Consider the following 20,290-nt stretch of genomic DNA (forward strand, 5'->3'; position numbering starts at 1 on the left):
ATATATATATATATATATATATATATATATATATATATATATATATAAAGATCTAATTCTCTTTTGGTAGTTCTGTTGAAAAATATTTGGAGACCAAAAAGCAAATGACCAAATACACACAATTCTGCATATTTAAGAAGGAAAAAAAAACAAAACAAAACTTGAGGATTAATAGTGAATGCTCCACAAGCTAAAACAGCAACTATAATTTTATAAGTTTTTCTCATAAATCTGAAATAAGAAATTGTTCAAAATCCTAAAACAGTTCTTTATTAATAAAATACATTATAAACATATAGTTTAAAATTTACAAGTTAGGTAACCTCCAAAGTTAAATGTCATTTTTTATATAATCATTGCACAGAAGTAATATATATAATTTCTTGGCTTACTAGTAATTTTATACTAGTCAGTTGAAACAACATCCTTAAGGTTTATAATAATTCCATTTTTCACTTTTTAGAACTTGATAGAAGACAGTCAATATCCTGAAGGATTTCAGAGGTTTTTTTCAATGCCACTGATACTCTCTCTTCATTAACTTCTTCCAGCAAGGTTTCTGGAGATTTTGGTTCATAATGATCAGATGACTCTTTGGTTTTTTTGTTAGAAATCTGGTTTAGGATACCACTATTTTCCAATAAAACTAAGTTGGTTAGTTAAGGAGTTTTTCCCTGCATTTTTCATTATATAAGTACATTTAATTTCAGAAAGCCTAGTCTTCATATTAAAATATTATTTCTCTATTAGGAAGATCCCTTGGATTCATAATAGATTTGGTACTTCAGAACTTATCAGGTCTACCCCTTACAGATGAAGAAACTGGTTAAGATATAAGAGAGGTGGGGCGCCTGGGGGGCTTAGTCATTAAGCGTCTGCCTTTGGCTCAGGTCATGATCCCAGGGTCCTGGGATTGAGCCCCACATCGGGCTCCCTGCTCAGCGGGAAGCCTGCTTCTCCCTCTGCCACTCCCCCTGCTTGTGTTCCCTCTCTCACTGCGTCTCTCTCTGTCAAATAAATAAAATCTTAAAAAAAAAAATTTAAAAAGTAAGAAAGAGTACCTATGTGTATTTGGGAGTTTGGTGATAGGGAGGAGATAAAAGAATTAAAATCTCAACATTTCTTTAAGTGAAGAGTGATGTGGGAATAAAAGAACAAAAGTAGGAGTGATAGGAATATAAATAATCTGTGTAGTGTATTTTTAAATTTTTCTTAGGAGAGGGACCCGGGGGAGTGGCGGAGGGAGAGAGAGAATCTTTTTTTTTTTTTTTTAAAGATTTTATTTATTTATTTGACAGAAAGAGAGAGAGCGAGAGCACAAACACAAGCAGGGGGAGTGGGAGAGGGAGAAGCAGGCTTCCCGCCGAGCAGGGAGCCCGATGTGGGACTCGATCCCAGGACTCTGGGATCATGACCTGAGCCGAAGGCAGACGCTTAACGACTGAGCCACCCAGGCGCCCGAGAGAGAGAATCTTAAGCAGGCTCTGCACCCAGCAGAGAGCCTGATGCAGGGCTTCATCTCACAACCCTGAGATCATGACCTGAGCCAAAATCAAGAGTCGGACACTTAACTGACTGAGCCACCCACCCAGGCACTCCTAGTGGGCATGGAGCCTTAAGATTCTCTCTCGGGGCGCCTGGGTGGTTCATTTGTTAAGTGTTTGCCTTTGGCTCAGGTTATGATCCCAGGGTCCTGGGATCCAGCCCCGCATTGGGCTCCCTGCTCCGCAGGAAGCTTGCTTCTCCCTCTCCAGCTCCCCTGCTTGTATTCTTGTTCTCGCTATCTCTTTCTCTGTCAAATAAAATCTTTAAAAAAAAAAAAAAAAAAAGAGGGCGCCTGGGTGGCTCAGTTGGTTAAGCGACTGCCTTCGGCTCAGGTCATGATCCTGGAGTCCCTGGATTGAGTCCCGCATCGGGCTCCCTGCTCGGCAGGGAGTCTGCTTCTCCCTCTGACCCTCCCCGCTCTCATGTGCTCTCTCTCATTCTCTGTCTCTCAAATAAATAAATAAAATCTTTAAAAAAAAAAAAGATTCTCTCTCTCCCTCTGCCCCTCACCTGCATAAATGAATGAATGAATGAATGAATGAATGAATGAATGAATGAATAAATAAATAAATAAATAAATGATATAGAGTGGAAAGAAACCTGTCCTCTGATGCAGGGCTACTTTATTATTTGAATAGGACTACAGAAAAATCACATGATAAGGGCACCTGGGTGGCTCAGTTGGTTAGGCGACTGCCTTGGGCTTAGGTCATGATCCTGGACTCCTGGGATCAAGTCCCGCATCAAGCTCCCTGCTCAGCAGGGAGTCTGCTTCTCCCTCTGACCGTCCCCCTTCTCATGCTCTCTCACTCCCTCTCTCTCAAGTAAATTAATAAAATCTTTAAAAAAATCACATGATAAATTAGATGAATGGGGTAGGAATGTACAGAACAAAAGATTTCATAAGAAAAATGAGTCAAGGGGCGCCTGGGTGGCTCAGTCGTTAAGCGCCTGCCTTCGGCTGAGGTCATGATTCCAGGGTCCTGGGATCGAGCCCCGCATTGGGCTCCCTGCTCGACGGGAAGCCTGCTTCTCCCTCTCCCACTCCCCCTGCTTGTGTTCCCTCTCTAGCTGTCTCTCTCTTTGTCAAATAAATAAATAAAATCTTAAAAAAAAAAAAGAAAAATGAGTCAAATTATATTCCAACAAATTAGACAACCTAGAAGAAACAGATAAATTCCTAGAAACAGGGGCACCTGGGTGGCTCAGTCAATTAAGCGGCTGCCTTTGGCCCAGGTCATGACTCCAGGGTCCTGGGATCGAGCCCCATGTCGGGCTCCCTGCTTAGCAGGGAGCCCGCTTCTCCCTCTCCCTCTGCCTGCCACTCCCCCTGCTTGTACTCTCTCTCTGTAATAAAAAATAAAAAATCTTAAAAAAAAAAATTCCTAGAAACATACAACCTACCAAGACTAAATCTTAAAATAGAAAATCTGAATAGACCAATCACTAATAAGGAAATTGAATCAGTAATCCAAAATCTCCCAACAAATAAGAGCCCAGGACCAGTTGGCTCAGTCCATTAAATGTCTGCCTTCGGCTCAGGTCATGATCTCGGGGTCCTGAGATCAAGTCCTGCATCGGGCTCCCTGCTCAATGGGCAGCCTGCTTCTCCCTCTCCATTGCTTGTGCTCTCTCATGCTCTCTCTCAAATAAATAAAATCTTTAAAAATAAATAAATAAATAAAATTCTCTCTCTCTCTCTGCCCCTCCCCTTCCTCTCTCTCTCTCAGAAAAAAAAGAACTAATAAATTCAGTAAGGTTTCAGGATATAAAATCAATATACAAAAATCAATTATATTTCCATTCACTAATAACTATCAGAAATTAAGAAAACAATCCCATTTATAATTATATCAAAAAGAATAAAATTCCTAGGAATATATTTAAGCAAGGAGGTGAAAGATCTGTATACTGAAAGACATTTATGATGGAAACTGAAGAAGACATAAATAAATGGAAAGATATTTTGTACTCATGAATTGGAAGAATTAGTATTGTAAAAATGTCCATGCCACCCAAAGCAATCTACAAATTCAATGCAATCTCTATCAAATTCCAACAGCATTTTACAAAGAAATAGAACAAACAATCTTAAAATTTCTGTGGAACCACAAAAAAACCCAAATAGCCAGAACAATTTTAAGAAAAACAAAGCTGGAGGCATAATACTTCCTGATTTCAAACTATATCACAAAGTTATAGTAATCCCAAAAGTATGGCATGGGCATAAAAACAGACACATAGATCAATGGAACAGAATAGAGAGCCTAGAAATAAACCCATGCAGTGCACATGGGTGGCTCAGTCAGTTGAGCATCTGACTCTTGATTTTGGCTCAGGTCATGATCTTTGGGTCATGAGATCGAGCCCCACATTGGGCTCTGTGCTCAGCACAGAGTCTACTTGTCCCTCTCCCTCTGCTCCTCCCCTAGACTGCGTGTGTGTGCTTTCTCTGTCTCTCAAATAAAATCTTAAAAGAAAAAAAAAAAAGGAACCCATGCATACATGGCCAATTGATTTACAACAAAGGAGCCAAGAATATACAGTGGGGAAAAGATAGGCTCTTCAATAAATGGTGTTGGGAGAACTGGATCCCTATCTTACACCATACACAAAAATCAACTTAAAATGGACTGAAGACTTGAACATATGACCTGAAACCGTAAAATCCCTAGAGGAAAATAGGGGGTAAGCTCTTTGACATCAGTCTTGGCAGTGATTTTTTGGTTCTGATACCTAAAGCAAAGGCAACAAAAGCAAAAATAAACAAATGGAACTACATCACACTAAAAAGCTTCTGCACAGGAAAGGATACCATCAACAAAATGAAAAGACAACTTATGGAATCAGAGAATATATTTGAAATATATATCTGGTAAGAGGTTAATGTCCAAAATACATAAAGAGCTCATACAAATAGCAAAAAAATCTGATTAAAAAATGGGCAGAGGAACTAAATAGACATTTTTCCAAAGACCTACAAATGGTGAACAGGTATACGGAAGGGTGCTCAGTATCACTAATCATTATGGAAATGCAAATCAAAACCACAATGAGGTATCACCTCATACCTATTAGAATGGCTATCATCCAAAAGATAATAGTTAATAAGGGTTGGTGAGGATGTGGAGAAAAGAAAACCCTGTGTACCTTGGTGTAAATGTAAATTGGTATAGCCGCTATGGAAAACAGTATGGAAGCTCCTCAAAAAATTAAAAAAAAAAAAAAGAATTACCATACCATCCAGCAATCCCAATTCTGGATATATATCCAAAAGAAATGACATTAGGATCTCAAAGAGATCTGCACTCCCATGTTCACTGCAGCATTATTCACAATAGCCAAGATATGGAAACAACCGAAGTGTCCATCAACAAATGAATGGAAAAAGATATGGTATAGGTACACAATGGAATACTATTCAACCATGAGAAATAAGGAAATCCTGCCATTTACAACCACACAGATGGATCCTGAGGGCATTATGCTAAGTGAAATAAGCCAGACAGAGAAAGACAAATACTGTACAGTGTCACTTATGTGTGGAATGGAACTTTTTTCAAAAGTCAAACTGACCGAAACAGAGTGTAAAAAGGATGGTTTCCAGGGGCTGGGAGGTGGATAAAATAGAGACTGGTTAAAGGATAAAAACTTTCAGCTTTAGTAGGGATCCGAAGGGGTACGTGCACCCCGATGTTTATAGCAGCAATGTCCACAATAGCCAAACTGTGGAAAGAGCCAAGATGTCCATCGACAGATGAATGGATAAAGAAGATGTGGTATATATATATATATATATATATATATATATATATACAATGGAATATTATGCAGCCATCAAAAGGAATGAGATCTTGCCATTTGCAACGACGTGGATGGAACTGGAGGGTATTATGTTGAGTGAAATAAGTCAAACAGAGAAAAACATGTATCATATGATCTCACTGATATGAGGAATTCTTAATCGCAGGAAACAAACTGAGTGTTGTTGGAGTGGGGGGTGGGGTGGGAGGGATGGGGTGACTGGGTGATAGACACTGGGGAGGGTATGTGCTCTGGTAAGCGCTGTGAATTGTGCAAGACTGTTGAATCTCAGATCTGTACCTCTGAAACAAATAATGCAATATATGTTAAGAAAAAAAAAAAGAAGAAGAAGAAGGTAGCGGGAGGGGAAGAATGAAGCGGGGGAAATCGGAGGGGTGGATGAACCATAAGAGACGATGGACTCTGAAAAACAAACTGAGGATTCTAGAGGGGTGGGGGGGTGGGAGGATGGGTTAGCCTGGTGGTGGGTATTGAGGAGGGCACATTCTGCATGGGGCACTGGGTGTTATGCACAAACAATGAATCATGGAACACTTCATCTAGAACTAATGATGTAATGTATGGGGATTAACATAAGAATTAAAAAAAAAAACAAAAAAAAACCTTTCAGCTTTAAAAAGTATAAGGTCTAAGGATCTAATATATAACATGGTGACTACAGTAGATAACATTGTGTTGTATGGCTGAGGTTTGCTGGGAGGATGAAACTCATATGTTCTTACCAAAAAAAGAGTGGGGAGGAAGGGACAGATATGTGAGGTGATGTAGGTGTTAATTAACAAGACAGGGTAATCCTTTCAAAATATATATGTGTGTGAAATCACCATGATGTACACTTTAAACATCTTACAATTTTGTTAATATCTTTAAATATCTTACAATTTTTGTCAATTATACCTCAATAAGGCTGAAATTAAAAATAATTCATAATAAATATCCTAAAAAAAAAAGAAAGAAAAAGACATAGGTCTGTTATAATTTAGAATATAATTATATAAGTGAATAAGTCTTCGTAGGAGACCTATCCCTAGTTCACTGTCTTTTGCCCTCTTTAAGCCCACTCAAAAGTATAAATATTGACATGATGTACCTTCTATAGACAAGATATATCTTAATGTTATTCAATAAAGCTTCAGAATATATAAGTATGGATTAATATAAAGTACAGAGTCATGAAGTAAGCCTAGAATGGAAAGGGGTAATTATGCAGGACAATAAATTCAGTTTAAAGGATACGGTTAAATTTCTTTATCTTTTCAAGTTCAGAGGCCACAGACCTGTGCAAAAAGAAAAAAAGTAAGTTCATGATAGTTATGAGTCTTTTATAGCTACAATATTTCAAATAGGCATACTTGATTTTTTTTCATAAAATTTAGAACTGTAGGTAGAAGAGCCCAGAAGTTAAGAATTCTCTTTATAGGGGTGCCTGGCTGGCTCAGTCAGTGCAGCGTGGTGACTCTTGATCTTGGGGTTGTAAGTTCAAGCTCCATGTTGGGTGTAATTACTTAAAAATAAAATCTTAGGGGCGCCTGGGTGGCTCAGTTGGTTAAGCGACTGCCTTCGGCTCAGGTCATGATCCTGGAGTCCCGGGATCGAGTCCCGCATCGGGCTCCCTGCTCAGCAGGGGGTCTGCTTCTCCCTCTCCCGCTCCCCCCTCTTGTGCTCTTTCTCTCTCTCACTCTCTCTCTCTCTCAAATAAATAAATAAATCTTTGAAATAAATAAATAAATAAAAATAAAATCTTTAAAAAAAAAGAATTCTCTTTATATTGGCTTTATTTAGCAACACATCAACTTGACTCAACCGATACTTGAGTGCTTTGAATGAATAAGGAAAATGAATAAAAGTCCCCACCTCAAGGACTTTTGAATGAGGTATTGATGTGTGAATATAATGGGCATTCTTGCTATAACTCTTTTTTTCTTTTAAATAACCATTTTTTTTTATTTATTTGAAGCACAGTAAAAAAAAAAGGTACACTTTGGAAACTCAGCGGTACAAGGTTCACTGCCATAACTTGAGGGACATTATACAGTTAATAAAGGAAGGAAATAAAAAGGGAAAAATTCCCCTGTTTGAAACACTGTATTACCTAATTTTACCTGCCCAAACAGACCATTTGCAAATATTAGGTTAATAAACTGCTAACATCCATAAAGAGGTAGCTTTCTCACTAAAATGCAAGAATTTAAAGGACTGGTATCTAACCAAGAAAAGACAAAAACAAACTGGAATGAAATCATATAGATACCACATCAAAAAAAAATAATAATAAAATCAGAGCTTTTTGTTTGGGCCTTCATACTCTTCTCTCCCTCTACCATATTCTGCTGGAGTGCCAGGCACCATTCCTTTAGGACCCTCTCCACCCACAGGCCCGGCCTGCTACAACTTCTTAATACTAACCTGGCATACCCTCTGCTTTCCTCCTCAGAGTTTAGTCAAGCTTTAAAAACCTACTAAGATTAGGGGCGCCTGGTGGCTCAGTCAGCTAAGCAGCCAACTCTTGATTTCGGCTCAGGTCATGATCTCAGGGTCATGGGATGGAGCCCCGCATCAGGCTCCATGCTCTGTAGGGAGTCGGCTTGTCCCTCTACCTCCTCCTCTGGCCCTCCCCCCATTCTTGCATGCGAGTGCATGCACACACTCTCTCCTTCTCTCTCTCTCAAATAAATAAATAAAATCTTTAAAAAAAATAAAAAGCTAGTAAAGTCCTATCATTTCTATAAAAAGAGTGCTCTCTCCTTCCTTAAATTCCTATAGCCTTATGTCAACTAATCATATACTTATTTGCAATACCTTCTCTTAAACTCTTTAATTTTCTGATCTTCATACCTAGATTGTCTTTTTCAGGAGAAAGGATGTTTTTCTTTTTCTTCTGTACTTTGCACATATAATAAGACCTCATTTATATGAACTCTTAGGAAACAGTTTTGGAGAGCCAAGTTTTTACACAGTTGAATTAGGTGTCAAAACATAGTAAGTCCTTCCTTCCCTTTTATTTCCTTCCCTCCTTCCCTTTCCCTTCCTTCCTTCCTTCCTTCCTTCCTTCCTTCCTTCCTTCCTTCTTTCCTTCCTCCCTCCCTACCTCCCTCCCTTCCTTTGGAGAAGGTGGGGGGCAGAGGGAGAGAAATAATCTTAAACAGTCTCCATGCCTAACATGGAGCCCCACACAGGGCTCTATCTCACAACCCTGAGATCATGACCTGAGCCAAAATCAAGAGTTGGACGCTTAACCGACTGAGCCACCCAGGTACCCCCAAATAATAAGTATTTTCTATTAAATTTCTTCTAGAATAGACTATTGTTTTATTAAACACAGCATACTAAACATTCTCTTCTCCTTGATTGGAAGGGTTAACACGATGAACATTAGCTCTTACCATGTTCCACAGAAACAGATATTGGGGCAACTGGTAAGGGGCAGAGGGCTAAATTTGTACAACTCCAGCAGAATCTCTTATGTGTGTGTTCTTTTTCCTCATTAAGTTAGAATGAAATATGAGCAGTGGACACAACTAGAAAACAGTGTAACTCAACTAGCTCTCTGCAAAATTAATGAGGACTTTAATATCTAAAAGATCTCTCTATTCAAGTTACTAGAATAGTCTTCACAGTTCACAAAGGGGTATAGAACTTGTCTGCTTTACTGGCTTTACTACAGTACTTGTCAACTTGCACTCTTTCCTTGTACTCTAGCCTATGGATGGAGAATGAAAGAGATCTTTCAACATTTTAAGCATCTGTGGTAAAGACTTGGATATGACTTACTCCATAGTCTGCTGATTCTTCATCATTGCAAAACACCTTTTTTCCCCCACATATGACATATTTTTCTGGCCATAAGCAAACAATACAAACTACCTTTATGCTGTTGCTCATATGATGAACCAACTTCTTGTGAACGATCTGCTGTTCTATGTTTTGACTAGCATCCCTATTAAAAAGTTGAATCAGGGGTGCCTGGGTGGCTCAGTCGGTTAAGCATCTGCCTTCGGCTCAGGTCATGATCCCAGGGTCCTGGGAATGAGCCCCACATCGGGTTCCCTGCTCAGCGGGGATCTGCTTCTCCCTCTCCCTCTGCCGCTCCCCCTGCTTGTGCTCTCTCTCTCTCTGTCAAATAAATTTAAAAAAAAAAAAGTTGAATCAGTAAATTAATAATAGAAGGTGAGTTGGAAAAAAAATACTGAAATAAATTCAGGTAGCTCTTCATTGTGCAATCACTTCTCTTCCTTCAACCCTCCTTCTTTGACAAGGAAACAAATCACAGTGGAGAGGTCTTAGGCATGGCAAGGGAAATGGAACTATGGTCAGGGACTGCCTCTCCTCTCCCTACTCTTCCTCAGTTCCTTTGTCTTTCTGCTGCTCCTTGTTGCTTCCCCCCAAGAGCTACTATCACCAATATGCACTTCCCTCAGGCCCTCACTTTGTAGTATGTCTTGACAGTTATCCTCTTCAAAGCCTTCATATGAAAAGGCCAGCATCTTAAAAACCTTGTCAGCTGAGTGATGATGAAGTGACCTGGCCAATCCTATAGTCATATACAATTTCCCTTTCATCCCAACTACATTTTTTGCCAGCTACTTGGGCAACTTTTCTGCTCCCAAACAGGCTGTAGCTGAAGAATGGAAGATCTGGAAAGCTGAATTCTTAGGAGACCTAAGATATTAAATAACATCGACTGATTTGATTTGTATCTCTTTCTCTAAGTAACTTAGGAAAAGGTGATAAGGAAGGATCAGGTTTAATGTTTATATTTTTTTCACCATGCTATGCTAAGACACTTTACAAAACTACCCTAAACCTTCCTAAATTGTTCCTGTTATACCTCTTTTCCTTTTTTTAAAAAAAGATTTTATTTATTTATTTGACACAGAGAGAGAGAGAGAGCACACAGGCAGGGGGAGCAGCAGAGGGAGAGGGAGAAGCAGACTCCCCACTGAACAGGGAGCCCCATGTAGGACTCGATCCCAGGACTCTGGGATCATGACCTGAGCCAAAGGCAGACGCTTAACAGACTGAGCTACCCAAGCACCTCCCCTCTTTTCCAATACAGGTTTCCTCCACTATCCAAAAGCTGAAAAACAATTACCATTAATTTTTATGGAAAATTTTTTGATCATTCCCACATGCAAAAAATAACCTCTCTTAGGCTTTTTTTTTTTGACACCTGAGGACTCATCTTGCTAATGGATGCACAAAATAAACTGAGATGAAGCACAGAGGCTCACAGACACGTTCAAAGCTATGGCAGCTTGAAGCTGAGATGCTGAGTGTAGTTCCAGGGAAGGAGCTCGGAGGTACCACTCTCCCTGCTTGGGGTGCAAACTGCCTCTATAAGAGCTCATTGCAAAACAAATACTGAATGCTATTTTCACTTTTTGCCTTTTTTCTTAAAAGGAAAAATCCTTTTTGGATTTCTTTCAGTTAGCAAAAACAGGTACATACTCCCATCCAAGTACTAACGAGGCCCCACCCTGCTTAGTTTCTGAGATGAGAAAAGATCAGGTGTGTTCAGGGTGGTATGTCCATAGAAAACTGGGTACACACTGATGTAGGTCTTTCGTAAAAGCAAAGTGGTGTAATGCAAACTTTCGAAAACTGGGGGATACCTGTATATTCAGATTATCCTCTCAGTGATACTAACCTTCCTAATGACCTTTCTTTCTGCCATTTATTCTACTTAGGAACTTGTAATTCTATCAAGCCTGAGCTCCTCTACTGATCACAAGATCCATTTCTTTCTTTCTTTTTTTTTTTTAAAGATTTTATTTATTTATTTGACAGAAAGAGACACAGCGAGAGAGGGAACACAAGCAGGGGGAGTGGGAGAGGGAGAAGCAGACTTCCCGCGGAGCAGGGAGCCCGATGTGGGGCTTGATCCCAGGACCCTGGGATCATGACCTGAGCCGAAGGCAGACGCTTAACGACTGAGCCACCCAGGCGCCCCTCACAAGATCCATTTCTATCCACCGAAACTCACACTACCGCCTAACAGATAGCTTCTGCTCCATAAAAACTATTTTCTCACTGTCTCCACAGGACAAAATATGCTTTTTACCTCTGCTCTTGCTCCCTCCCTAAAATGTCTTAATTTTCCTAAATATTCCTTTGAAGCCCAGTTCCAGTCCCCTGCACACTGAAAGGCACACAGGAAGGACTAAAATACTTTATTTGCTGATTTTCCAGTTAAGTTGGGAAAGGTAATTAACACGATAGAAGCGATTTCAAAATCAACTTTTTCTGAAAGTTTATTATGTTAGGCAACATTTTATTTCTTTTAATATTACTAAAATTTTAAAAATCTCCTTTAAATTTTTCCATAAAGTTTTCAGGATGAATTTAGCACATTAAAAGTCACCCATTTTGATATGAAGTTTTCAATGCAATTTTCTGACCTCAGATAAAATATGATGAAATGTAATAAATTAGATATCTGATTAAAGATAAATTATTTTCAAGCTTAAGCTATCAGGAAAAGTCTTAGGAGTTTACCATTTGACATTTTTAATTTTTGTGTCTCTTCTACACAGATGAAGTTTAAAAGAAATATTAATACCAATTTTCTTCAATAACAGAAGATGAAGAATGTGTGGGCATCTCTCTCTCACTAGTCTGGGTCAGTCTTCTGCACCATGATACAACCGCTATCACATAGCTAGATTGAAAAATAAAAGAGGTATTTGAAAAATGAACTTGTATATTTATAAAAGCATTTTTTAAAAAGGAAAAATCATTAAGACAACTTGGGGGAAAAGGATAAAGAAATTCCCAAGCGAGGCATTTACTGGGCAATTTTTTGAATCTTTTTTAAAGGAAATGGAAAAGGCAAGTTTTTCTCATTATTCAGCAAGGAGAAAATGATTTACTCATAGTCATGATTAATAAAGATGAGATTTAAGAATCAGAACAAAGTGATACTTGGATTTCACTCAAAATTCAAATTCAAATGTCTAAAGTATCCTTTTAGTTTTACAAAGTAAAATGAGTTTCATTATGTTTTATAACGAAAATGTCTTTATGACTAAGCAAGCATTTGCTTTCTAAAATTAAAAAAATATATATTAAAAAAACAAAAATCCCCCACCAAAAATAAAAAAATAAAATAAAATTTAAACCAGAACACACCCATTAATTCCCCCCCCCACATACATAAATGTGTAATTATATATAACTCACTGAATATACAAAACAAGTATCAAGGTCAATAAAATGAATGATCTGAAGTGATGGGCTGAAACAAATAGTGATGTTTGCCAAAGACTAGTTTTTTTAAAGATTTATTTATTTATTTTAGAGAGAGAAAGAGCATGCTCGGGTGCACATGCAAGCAGAGGAAGGGGAGAGGAGAGGAGGAGAGGGAGAGAATCTCAAGCAGACTCAGGGCTTGATCCCACAACCCTGAGATCATGACCTCAGCCAAAATCAAGAGTCAGACGCTTAACCAACTGAGCCACCCAGGGGCCTCAAGACACTGTATTTTTGATGCAAATTATTCAAACTAGCAATGAATGTTGGAGCATTTACACCAAAACTCCCAACAGAAAAATAAATTCATGAGGTAAAAAAGCAATTCTTTTGTGAATATTCTCAAGTAAAATCACTAACATGTCGAGAACATTGCAAGTTGACTGATAACAAATTACATAAAACAAAAGCAAAAAAGCATATTCATAAAAAGCTGATTTCAAGAATCTTCTCCAACTTAAGCATCAGCGAATTAATTTTATTCCACTTTACAGAAATATACCTAAGTTTAGTTATTTGTGCAAACCTTACCTCAAATTGGTTAAGGCATTAATTAGTTAATTGGTAACACAGCTGTCCACAGTCCAATTTCCACAGCAAGCCAGTTATATTTAAAACATTTATTTTGACAAACCACTTGAATACAAATGGAAATTATTAAAGTTGACTTGATTTATTTAGTTATGCTAGATGCCAATATTACTGTAAATTCTGAAACCTATTGAAATGACATCATGTACATTATCTACCTGGAAAAACTAAAAATATATATAACATTTAAATCATGTTTATATGCTTCCCCTCTGTCTAAAAGTAAAATTTACTTACTACCATGAAAATAATTTTTAGGGGCACTTGGGTGGCTCAGTAGGTTAAGCGTCTCCCTTTGGCTCAGGTCACAATCCCAGGGTCCTGGGATCAAGCCCCAGGTTGGGCTCTCTGCTCAGCAGGGAGCCTGCTTCTCCCTCTCCTTTTGCCTGCCACTCCCCCTGCTTGTGTTCTCTCTCTGACAAATAAATAAATACAATCTTAAAAAAAAAAAAAAGAAAAGGAAAAGAATTTTTAAAACTGCTTTTCAGTACCTTTCGTATGGTCCAGGGTGTTGAATTTGAATTAACTGATCTTGTCCATCGGGAAAAGTTAACTTACACCAACCTAAATCGAGACCTTGATTTACCTTAAGCAGCAAAGAGGAAAGGTAAGTTTTATCATTCCAAAACTGAAACAAAAAACAAACATGAAATGCAACAAAAGCCTCTTTAAATTATCAATTTAAAAAATAAGTAGATGAATCATTAAAACTTTATTTTGATTAATTTAAAAGTTATCTTTTACATGGATTATGGGTATTATTTAACCACCCCTCTATACCAGTCCTTCTCTATATAATCAGTTACCTTTATAAAAATGATTCTTTGTCATCCTTTCTGATTTTTGCTAGGAAATCCAGTGAGATCACTAAAGCTTCTTAACAGATTTTATAGTTCAAAAAATAAATTGAAATAGTGTGCTACTTTATTTTCTTTGTTCTATTTCCACAGATAAAAAAACAATAAAAAATAGATTTCAGTCTGAAATATAATCACCTGTCTCTTTTCAATAAAAGAGCTGAAATTCCAATTTAGGGTTAGAGTAATGCCATCTAAAAAGACAGCATGTACTTTGTCATCAGAGTATGCAAGAAATCTTCCCACGCTGGGTATGACTGATTCTCTCAAAAGCAAAGGCAGTATACTGCTATCATTTATCCCAGGTACCTAAAATCAAGTTAATAAAAATAGCAGGAAAGAGAGTTATCCATTATTACTTAAATGATTAATAAACTAAGAGGCAACTTTATTTAGAAGTTGAATATTGTAGAATCCTTACATATATTTTGACTTTTCCAGAAGTGGATACCCAAATTAGTCTATTACAAGCAGATTAAGTTCTAATATCTTTGTAAAGTCACTGTTCTGCTGAATTTTACATAGAACATAGAAAAACATTAGGAACTACAGCAACGTATAGGTTTATAACTAAATTAGTACAGATAATAGAAATCAAAGTCTGAGAATCACTTCCTTTAAAGTCAACGTTAAAGAATTTACTTGTACAGTTATGGAAATACAGTAGAATACTGTAATATCATAGTTTAAAAGAACTATGTTTCCACAAACTTCAAATCCAATCAATTCCCTGCTCTTCCCCCTCCACTAAGAAAAAAGAAACAAAAACAAATTATAGACAAAGTATAACATAAAAGCTGGATCTTGCAGTGTTTTTCTAGTAAGTGGATATTTTTCTGAATAAACCAATATTAATGTTACAAAGAATTTCTCACATGACTTAGATGAAAGTAAATTGAACTTAGAGGTATGTATGCAAACAATAAAATAATTTTAAAAATCTTCTTTCTAAAATAATTTTAAGGGGCCCCTGGCTGACTCAGTCAGTGGAGCATGTGACTCTTGATCTCAGGATTGTGAGTCGGGCCCTAAATTGGGTATAGAGATTACTTAAAAATAAAAATCTTTAAAATAATAATAATTTTAAGATACCATTTTCCAGCAGCATATACGATAATTATGGCTTAAAGAAAGCCTTGTCTTGGCGCAGTGTTGAAGAATTCTGTGAACATGAAAAACAGTACTTAAACATTTGCAAATAATGGCATTTTCCAATTCTAGCATCGCATTCTTACTGCTATACAACATGTTAGGCAAGTAACTCATTTCCACTAAAATAGGTTCAGAACACTTTTCTTCCAGAAATCCTTTATGCCCTGGAAGGGGGGTTGCTTTCCTTTGTGTTAATCTTACATAGTGAAGGCTACTCCTCTAATTTTTTAGCAATGAAATGACTCCAAATGGAGACTTTTGAGGTGCTCCTTTCTAAGAGGTGATGGATTCACAGCACCTGCAAGGTTTGTCAAAGCCAGAAGTACTCTTATAATGATGTGATTACCTTATTTTATAAATGAAGAGACCAGAAAACTTGACAGATTCTACCAAAGACACATATTTCCACTGTACCAACAAATTTTTAGTCTTCCCCTAACCACCAGAAAATGTATCAGGGTTCTCAGACACATAACACTTGAGTCAGATGAATGTGAAGAACTTACCTGGTTGCCTGTTTAAGTAGAGAACACACAGAGAACAGACTTCCTGGTCTGTCCGGAGGAAGGTTATTTACTGAGTAAGTTTTCTCTTCTCTCTGAAAATTAATTTAAAATGAAATAGCTCAATAATAAATCCTGGCCATTATTAGTTAACTCTTCTTTTTAAATTTTGTATTTATACTGTGACGATGCAAGCAGTTATTTTAACTTAAAAGCCCATAAAAGGTATATTTTTAAAGTTATTTTATGCTTTTCCTTTTTTCCCATTTTTTTTTAAGTCTAGCTTTCATCCTGGATAGTTATAAAAGTTGCATTCTAATACCCTATAACTTACTGCCCACTTTAAATTTTGGCTATACTTAATATGGCAACCAAATTAATTTTCCTACACCTTAGCAGAAAACTTATCATATAAGCCTCACTTTACCTTTAGACCAAAAAAAAAAAAAAAGCCTATATAGGTTTAAAAAACTATTTTAATTGAACAAATTATATAATTTTATTATGTTTTCTTAATGGAAGAACTACTGCTACAGTTTGTGGAAGACATATTATGTATAATATAAGCTCAGCTTCTTGAATTAAAAAAAAAAATTTGTTATTCCCTTTGAATTCCCTCTTTCTCAGGCTCTTTAACACTTGTGTTTCCCTGGGTTCTGTCTCCAGCCTTGTTTTCTGATTTCCTGACTTCTTCCTGGGTAATACCAGCAGAGTCCAAAGTTGTGTTCATAATAAATATAATATCAACAGCTAACATTTATTGAACAGATACTATATGCTAGGTGCTATGCTATGTAATTTACATGGTTATTTCATTTACTCCTCAAAACAATTCTGAGATAAGAACTATTAATGCCTATTTCTTTTAGATGAGGAAACCGAAATTTGAGGGCTAAGAAGTAGCACAGATCTAATTTGAACCACAAGAGAATATAGCTCATACATGCTTTACCATCAGTGAGAGAAGGTGGGCTTTGAAGTTAAGACAAAGCTGGATTCAAATCACAAGTATGCCTCTTACTAATTATAATGACAGGCAGGTTTATGTAACCTTTTGGGTTTTTTTTAAGATTTTATTCATCCATTCATTCATTCATGAGAGAGAGAGAGAAAGGGCAGGCAGCAGGGGGGGGGGGGGGGGGGGGGAGCGGGCAGAGCGGGGGAGGAGAGGGAGGAAGAATCTGAAGCAGACTCCACAGTAAGCAGGTGCCCGACCCAGGCAGGCTCAATCTCACAACCAGGAGAGAAGACCATGACCCCAGCTGAAACCAAGAGTCATTGGTCCAACCGACAGAGCCACCCAAGGCGCACCTTATGCAGACTTTTTTAAACCTTGGTGCCTACTACCTGTGAAATGGTGATACTACCTACCACCTAGACTGAGGATTAATGATATAATACATATATAAAGTACCCAGGACAGAAGTTAGTATATAGTAGGTACTCAAAAAATAGTCCCTCCTCTTCTCTACTAGGCTTCTCCGCTGGATATCTCACTTCAACATGTAGAAAATGGAATTACCTTCATTTCAAAATTCACATTTTCTCCTTCTCTACTTCGTATATACCTGTGGTGTGTTCCCTCTCCCTGGAATTCAGTTCCCTCCTCCATCATCTCCCTTTGTCTAACACCTACTTTCCCTTCTTCTCAGGGAAGCCATTACTGAGGTCCCACAGACTAGGTGAAATCCCTAGTTATGTCCACAAGCACAGTACCCTCCACTCCAGCTTCTTGGTTTTCATTATGATTTCAATTTAATACTTTTTTACTTAATGTCTGTCTTCCCTGCTAGAATAGAGCTTCGTGAAGGTAGGGGATGTGTCTGTTTTACTGACCTCTGTATCCCCAGCATTTATTAGCAATGTGCTAAGGCACATGATAGGCACTCAAACTATTGCATTTTAACTATTTACATCTTTTTCTTTTGGATACTGAGTTCCTTGAGAGTTCTTGTCTTTTCCACTGCCCTATTTCATCAATTCTAAGGTGCTCACTTTTCACAATTTAACCTCTATGACATCTGGATACATCTTATAATTAAGAGTATCTCACTTTTAGGCAGATGTTGAGATCTAACAGAATTTAAATGTTTTATTGACACCTCCCAGTAAGATAAAAAAGCAGTCATCATCAAAACAGTTTAGATTTGATAAAATTTTGGTTTAATACTGTGCCTGCCACCATCACTCATTTATTTATTTAATAATCTGCCATCATTTTCAACTCCTTCCTCATCCCCAATCTCCAGTCAGCCATCAGTTCTGTTTCCTTAATATTTCTTGTGTCCATTCCTATGTTTCCATTCTCATTACCACTGCCTAGTCCTCATACTTTCTTCCCTGAACTGCTATAAATGTCTTCTAACTGGTCTACCTCTTCCCCACTCCAGTTTATCTTCCTCTGAAATGACCTAACAAAAATAGGATGTCACTTCCCTACTTAAATCCTTCAGTGGCTCTGCAAAAGCAGTATGGTTTCTCATGCCCCCTTTAGGAGCTGGCCAAACTTAGTGGTTTAGTCTCTTCCCCAGACATTACCCCAACACTCGATCTCTACAGCATTCTGTCTATCTATAGCATTTTCATTTCCTTCAACACCCCACACTCGTCCCAGCCTCTAGTTAGGTGACATTCATCTACCTCTTTGATGCTCTAGCAATAATAGTGTGTTGAACAAGACAGGGCTGACTTCTAGTGTGGGCTAAGTTAGCAAACAAACATTAATCAGTAAGAAAATGTCACACAGTATTAACTGCTGGGAAGAAAAAAAGAGGAGGGTACCATGACAGACCGTGTCATAGGTAGCTTCTTGAATTTGGATAGTCAGGAAAAGCCTCCTTGAGGAGATGACATTTAAATAGAAATTTTACCAACAAGAAGCCAGCCATGCAAGGAGTGGAGCAAGTAGTGTTCCCTCAGCTATATACTCCTCCAACCTCTACCCTTCTTCTGTATAACTCCTTCTTTAAAATCATAGGTCTAGGGACACCTGCCTGGTTCAGAATAGAGCATCTGACTCTTGATCCAACTCTTGATCTTGGGGTTGTGAGTTTGAGCCCTATGTTGGGTGTAGAGATTACTTAAAAAATAAAATATAATGTAATTATAGATCCTAGCTCAGCCATGTCATCCTCCAGAAGACTTTTCCCCCCAAAACTAGGTCAGGTGCCCCTCCTTATGTGGTTCCAGAGCACCAAGTTCTTATCTCTACAGAAGCAATTACATCTTTCCTATTTAAAAATTTAATTGTACAAGTAGCAATACATCACTATTTTTTTTTTTTTGGAAGAAAACAAAGCTAAAAAAATATAAGATTTAAGTCCCTCCCTACTTTTCCTCCCTCACAAAATCCCACACTCCTCCCCAAAAGTAACCACTTCAGTTTTAAGGTTTAAGAGATTTATCTATTTACTTGAGAGAGAGAGATAGAGAGAGCACGAGTGTGAGAGGCAGAGGGAGAGAGAGAATCTCAAGCAGACTCCTTGCTGAGCATGGGGCCTGATGCCGGGCTCAGTCTCACAACCCCGAGATCATGACCTGAGCCAAAAATCAAGAGTCAGATGCTTAACCAACTGAGCCACCCAGGTGTCCCTTCAGTTTGGTTTTTATCTGCCCAGATCTTCCCCTGTGCATTTACATGTGTATTATATACAGTAATATATTTGGGTTTGGGGTTTTTGTTCTTTACAGAAGATACCACTGTACATGTTCTTCTGCAACTTTCCTTTTTCAGTGTCTTGGAGATCTTTCAATCTCTCTCTCTCTGTATGCATCTACATCTTCCTCATTCCTTTAAACTGCTGCACAGCATCCCCATAATCTGGCCACAAAGCTCATTTCACCATTTTTCTACTGATAAGCATTTAGACTGCATCCAGTTTTTTGCTACTACAAACAATGCTACAATCCACAACCTTCGCCGTATTTCTTTGTATATATGTGCTAATATTCTGCTAGAATAGATACCTAGAGGCAGAATTTCTAGCCAATTTAACTTGATATTTCAAATTGTCTTTCATGAAGGGTGAATCAATTTACATTCCAACCAGCACTGTGAAACACCCTTTACACTACACCCTTGCCCATTGTAGACACTATCAAACTTTAGATAATTTCATGAGTAAAAACATATGTTAATTTGCATTTCTTTGATGCAAGCAGTAAAGCCTAATATGCTTCCACATATTAGGAGTTATTTATATTGCCTTTTCTATGGCTTAACCATTCTTATTGTTTACTCATTTTTCTACAAGAGTTTGTGGGGGTTTTTTGGTCTTTTTATTCTGATTTATAGTGTAGAATATTTTCTTCTAGGCCTTTGCTTATCTTTTTGGCTTTATCTAATTTAACAGAAGTTAAATATTTAAAATTTAACATAAGTATGAAAATTTCAAGGTTGCCAAACTTTTATTTTGTGCCTTCTGGTGTTTTGTACTGTACTTAAGAAGACCTCCCTCCCCCAAGATTATAAATATTGTTCTTCCATATTTTCTAACATGAGAAAGTTTGGTTTCTTACATTTAGCCCTTTAATGCATCTGGAATTTATTTTTGAGTATGGGTTAAAGTA

General features: G+C 37.6%; 1 protein-coding gene across 1 annotated transcript in view; it reads right to left on the reverse strand.

Annotated features, from left to right (window-relative positions):
* Positions 1-331: 331 nt before the first annotated feature.
* Positions 332-20,290, reverse strand: part of LOC118006516 (uncharacterized protein C5orf34-like) — a 37,475-nt gene continuing 17,516 nt past the window's right edge. Inside the window, exons 7-13 of the mRNA XM_034999198.1 lie at positions 15,725-15,816; positions 15,159-15,228; positions 14,205-14,375; positions 13,701-13,795; positions 11,930-12,028; positions 6,607-6,647; positions 332-646 (exon numbers count right to left, since the gene is read on the reverse strand). Of these exons, the coding sequence (XP_034855089.1) occupies positions 453-646; positions 6,607-6,647; positions 11,930-12,028; positions 13,701-13,795; positions 14,205-14,375; positions 15,159-15,228; positions 15,725-15,816 (762 nt within the window). The 3' untranslated portion in view covers positions 332-452. The remainder of the gene's footprint in view (positions 647-6,606; positions 6,648-11,929; positions 12,029-13,700; positions 13,796-14,204; positions 14,376-15,158; positions 15,229-15,724; positions 15,817-20,290) is intronic.

This window comes from Mirounga leonina, unplaced genomic scaffold, assembly GCF_011800145.1.
Source record: "Mirounga leonina isolate KUSES-001 unplaced genomic scaffold, KU_Mleo_1.0 Mir_97, whole genome shotgun sequence".
Classification (NCBI taxonomy): domain Eukaryota; kingdom Metazoa; phylum Chordata; class Mammalia; order Carnivora; family Phocidae; genus Mirounga; species Mirounga leonina.